The sequence below is a fragment of the Quercus suber genome, unplaced genomic scaffold (genome assembly GCF_002906115.3).
Source record: "Quercus suber isolate HL8 unplaced genomic scaffold, Cork oak 2.0 scaffold_383, whole genome shotgun sequence".
NCBI lineage: Eukaryota > Viridiplantae > Streptophyta > Magnoliopsida > Fagales > Fagaceae > Quercus > Quercus suber.
This window is the reverse complement of record NW_027069835.1, coordinates 438,344-443,603: the sequence shown is the minus strand read 5'-3', so window position 1 is coordinate 443,603 and position 5,260 is coordinate 438,344. Positions and strand designations below refer to the sequence as shown.

Genomic DNA, 5,260 nt, shown 5'->3' with positions numbered 1-5,260 from the left:
TTTAAACTTCAGTTGGGATCTTTTAAAATAATAAGATTAAGGACCATATTTAGAGTAGAGACAAGTATTATGCAATTTAGACAATCATAATTTTCGGATTTCAAGTCAACAAATAGGAGCTAGTATATGGTGTACCCGGCATATATGCCGGGTCACTCACACACTAACAAGTCTCACAATGTATAAGACCCGCCTGTCTATGAGAGCATCCGCAGCCGGATTCTAAATCCTATCTTATTTTACCATCTTAAAAATCTACTTTATCAATTATACCATACCATTTACAATATACTCAACATCTCAAAATTCTATTTTCCTATTCTACTCATTAAAATAATATATTTACGTAATAAAATATATTTTTTATTTTTTTGTTTTTTCTCAATTTTCTCCCCCACGGGTCATCCTCCATTCCTTTCCTTTTTCACCTTCTTCCAGCCTCCATCTCCAAATCGATCATCCATATCAACCCAACTCCTCCACACAACTCCTCCATCATTAACCAACAAAACAACCCAACTCCTCAACAACCCAGATCGGCGAAACAGAAAAGAAAAGAAAAGAAAAAAAAACCATTAACCAGCAAACCCAGAAATTTATATACCAGAAACCCACAAACCGTTCCACGCCACAAACCCACAAACCCAGAAATTTCTCAAACCCAGAAACCCAGAAAAACCATCCACCGATCTCCGCCACGCCACAGCCACCACAACGCCGATACCAGCAAACCCAGAAAAAAAAAAAAAAAAAAAAAAAAAAAAAAAAAAAAAAAAAAAAAAAAACCCCACACCGGATCACAACGCCACAGCCACCACAGCTCCACCGATCTCGCCACCCACCGATCTCCGCCACGCCACAGCCACCACAACGCTGATACCAGCAAACCCAAAAAAAAAAAAAAAAAAAAAAAAAAACCCACACCGGATCACAACGCCACAGCTCCACCGATCTCACCACCCACCGATCTCCACCACGCCACAGCCACCACAACGCCGATCACATATACCAGCAAACCCACCAATCTCCGATCACATATACCAGCCACCACAACGCCGATCACATACACCGCCACCCACCGATCTCCGCCGTGCCAATCTCGCCACCCAACGATCTCCACTTCGCCGATCTCCACCGCAGAGTGTTGGGTCTGAAGAGAGTAGATGAGAAAGAAAGAAGGAAGAGAGAGAAACGAAAGAAAAAAATGAGGGAGGAGAGAGAAATGGCCGGGTTAAAAGGAGAGAGGAGAGAGAAATGACAGCATTAAAAAATTATTTTTTTTTACAATTCAGCTACAATACCATTTTACATTTAAGATGGTACTGTAGCAATATCTCAAATATTTTTAGCATTTTAGCATATGCCTTTCCAGTTGCTGGCCTTTTTTTGGGCTTGTATGCCAAATTTGCTTTGCATTTGACATATGGCCATCCAAATGCGGATGCTCTGAGAGACCCAGCATATATGCTGGGTACAAAATATAATTTTCGGGCAAGTAGGCCTGATCTAAATTAAAGTCAATATTTTTTGTCGGATAAATTGGTCAAAGTCAATGTTGTCATCCATAAGTTATAAAAACCACGCCGTGGCCCGTGTACTATCCTCTATCATGACTAAATCCTAGCACCAGTCATAGTTTCCCTATATAAATCGTAGAGCCAACCTCATTTCTTGTGCAAAACCAACTATTAAAGAAAAAAATTACAAGACAACTATGGCTCACCACATGCTTTTCCTCTCATTCCTAGTAACCGTAGTTGTAGCCATTAGTGGAATCCATGCAGTTGAATATGTTGTCACCAACAATGCTGGGAACACTCCTGGTGGTGTTCGATTCCACAATGAAATTGGGTCTAAATACAGTAAGCAAACTTTGATTTCTGCCAAAAATTTCATATGGAGACTGTTCCAGCAAAACAGTGACGCGGACAGAAAGAACGTGGCCAAAGTGAGCTTGTTTGTTGATGACATGAATGGAGTTGCTTATACTAGCAACAACGAGATCCATGTTAGTGCAAGGTACATCAATGGCTATTCTGGCAATGTGAAAACGGAAATCACTGGTGTGTTATACCATGAAAGTACACACATATGGCAGTGGAATGGTAATGGACAAAGTACTCCAGGAGGATTGATTGAAGGAATTGCTGATTATGTGAGATTGAAGGCAGGGTACGCGCCTAGCCACTGGGTGAAGCCTGGACAAGGTGATAGATGGGATCAAGGCTATGACGTTACGGCTCTATTTTTGGACTATTGCAATAGTCTTAGAAATGGGTTCGTGGCTGAATTGAATAAGAAATTGAGGAATGGTTATAGTGCTAATTTTTTTGTTGAACTACTAGGGAAGAATGTTGATCAGCTTTGGAAAGACTACAAAGCCAAGTATGCAAAATAAGGGTGCTGATTAAGAGCTAATTTATATGTATGAATAAAATGTTGTACCGTTCAGTTACGTACTTCATGAGATAAATAAATGTGCTTGGATTATTACTTATATTGCCTTCATGAACTACAGATATATATATATATATATTTCTTATTTGTTGGCTGTTTTTAGCTTTATCAGTTTGAAAAAAAAAAATATATTGGACTCTTTATCAGTTTGAAATTTGAACCATGCATGATGCATATGCGGCTTCTTCAGACAATATAACGTACCAAGTACTGAAGTACATATGCTAGCTGGGTCGGTTCTTTTGCGTAACTGTGAGAGAGAAATATTTCCATCTCTTTCGTCAAAAACCTTCTTCATTCAACTTAAAAATAAAAATAAAAAACCCAATGCAACTTCAAAGTGTAATCAATCTGGACAGTAGCTAATCTTTTTACAACCAGTTTCTAAGTTTAATAAAGCATCCAAATTTTATTCATATAGCATACCATGTAGAAAGTTAATTATAAAAGTGGAATCCACCCGTCCTTTGTGAATGGCTAGATCTAGAAGTCCAGATACTTATGTAGGATTTTAAAAAAACTTTATGTGACTCACATTTAAATAATAAATGAAAACTTGTGTCTTAAGGATTTTATTTGTAAAAGACACTATGGTGAATAACAATTTCTAAGTAACTCTCAATGGGTATGACCCTTTTGGTTAGTAAACACCTTTAAGTTACAAGTTTTAAACTCCTTGATGGAAGGAGGTTATGAAACAAATCTTAATTTAAAAGGGTCTCTAAATTAGCCTATATTTATAGCTTGTCTCCATCAAAAGGAAATATGTGAGGTAAATGTCATAGACTAGAAGACCTTTTTATATACATTATCATCATATAGTAAGTCTTCTTTTATTCAAAGACTTAAACAACTATGGCTAGAGGTATGTTTATTTTATTCCACAACTCTAAATATATCTTACAACTTATACTCCATGGCTAAAACATCAAGACCAGATCATCTACTTAAAACTCAAGTTCTTAGGCTACGGGGACTGAACCATCACATTTATAGTAAAATTTTATTTCACTAGAAAATTAATGTATGTGGGAAATTTCAACGATTATGGTTCAAAGTATTTTTATTTTGAAAATGTTAATAGTAGCCATAAGAGTATTAGTATAGAAAATATTTTTAGAAACTTTTTATAGGAAAAGAAAAAGTAATTGATTTTTTCTTTCTTCAACTATTTATATTTCTCATAAAGTAGCATCAAAACTTTCTTAAAATTGTCCATTAACAAACCGTTAACCAAACCTTTCTTTTTTGATAAATCACAATATTCCTAATTGGATTTTGTTAATAGATGTCATAAGGGCATTCATTTAGGAAATACCATTGAAAACTTTTTATAAGAAAGGGGAAAAAAACTAATTTTTTGGCAAATCTTTTATATTTTTCATAAAATTGGTATTAAAACTTTTCTAAAATTGTTTGAAACAAATATCCTAAAAACATTTGTGAATGTTCAATTTAGTGTGTAAAACACTTGAATTTAGACCCTTCAAAATTCAAATTATCAATTCAAGTTATTATCAAAAATTATGTGGGAATATAAAATAAGCTAAAACAAAATTGATAAAACAATCTAAACCAAATAAAACCACAACCATAGCAAAAATTAAATGCAAAGATTAAGGGAAGAGAGATGCAGAAACAAAGACAATACAGCGATTGTTATCGAAGAAGAAACCGAAATCCTCGGCTAAAACCTTCCGCCTCCTCCAAGCGGTCAATAATCCACTAGAGAATGAAGTTTGGATACATGAACACAGAAGACCCTCCAAGCTAATCTACCCAGTGTACCTAAACACTCCAAGCTTCTTACTCCAACAGGTTACGAACTTTGTCTTCTCTAACTTAGGATCCGCTATAGCCCATAGATAACCAATATCAATTGGTTCTTTCCTAATGCTTCCCAAGCACAAATAACATTCTCACAGATATGGGTATGGTGAGATAAGGATTTGGCTAATGTACCTCTCAAGGATGTAACAATGGAGATGGTGAGAGTAGAGGAATTTGGAGAATCAAGGATGAAGATTGTGATGAGTCAATCTTGTTTTTCTCTAGGGTTTCTCTCTCAAAATTTCTCTGAAGCTCTCTACAATATGTGGTATAAGGGTATTTATCTGGTGTGTTTTGGAATGCGAAAGGTCAGTTTTTCCCAAACAGAATGGTCTTGCACTTGGCCTCGGACTTGACTGAGTCGCAAGCTAATTGCCTGGCCAGACTGGAAGTTTTGTCTTAGTGCTCCAGTTGGCTGACTCTTTAGCTCCTCTCATGCTTCACACATGTGCTCCTTTGGTACTTGCCATGTGAGCCAGTGCAGCTAGACGAGGCTTCTGAGTACACTTTTAGTTTTCTTCACACTTTCTCATACACTACCCTTACATGATTCCCACCTAAATACAGGTTTCTAAATGTTGAATTACAAGCAAATTGACACAGAATAAAGCCAACAAAATGATTATTAAATTCAACCTTACAATCTCCCTTTTTCACTATTTCGTGACAAAACCTTAAAACAAACACTAGACTTGACATTTGAGTTAGGAACAGTTGAACAAAACTCACTCACACCTAACTTTAGAATCTGTGTAGCTCTTGAACCATAAAAACAAGTATCTCCTAAAAAACAACAACACAATATGATCATTGTATGTAGAAAGCTTGTAAAGCATATGGAGCAAGCACAATGCAATCAAGTAATATAGATTGAAGCAATAAACCATGGGTTGACCAAAAATGAACACCCTTACATGATTTCCACCTAAATACAAGGTTTTTAAATGCTGAATTATAAACAAATTGGTACGGA

The 5,260-nt window shown here is 36.1% G+C and overlaps 1 protein-coding gene across 1 annotated transcript; it reads left to right on the top strand.

The window, feature by feature from the left end:
- The first annotated feature begins 1,655 nt into the window (after positions 1 to 1,655).
- Positions 1,656 to 2,495, top strand: LOC112022319 (uncharacterized). Its single transcript, XM_024054883.2, has one exon. The coding sequence runs from the start codon at positions 1,715 to 1,717 to the stop codon at positions 2,396 to 2,398; it is 684 nt and encodes a 227-aa protein (XP_023910651.1). The 5' UTR covers positions 1,656 to 1,714; the 3' UTR covers positions 2,399 to 2,495.
- The last annotated feature ends 2,765 nt before the right edge of the window (positions 2,496 to 5,260 follow it).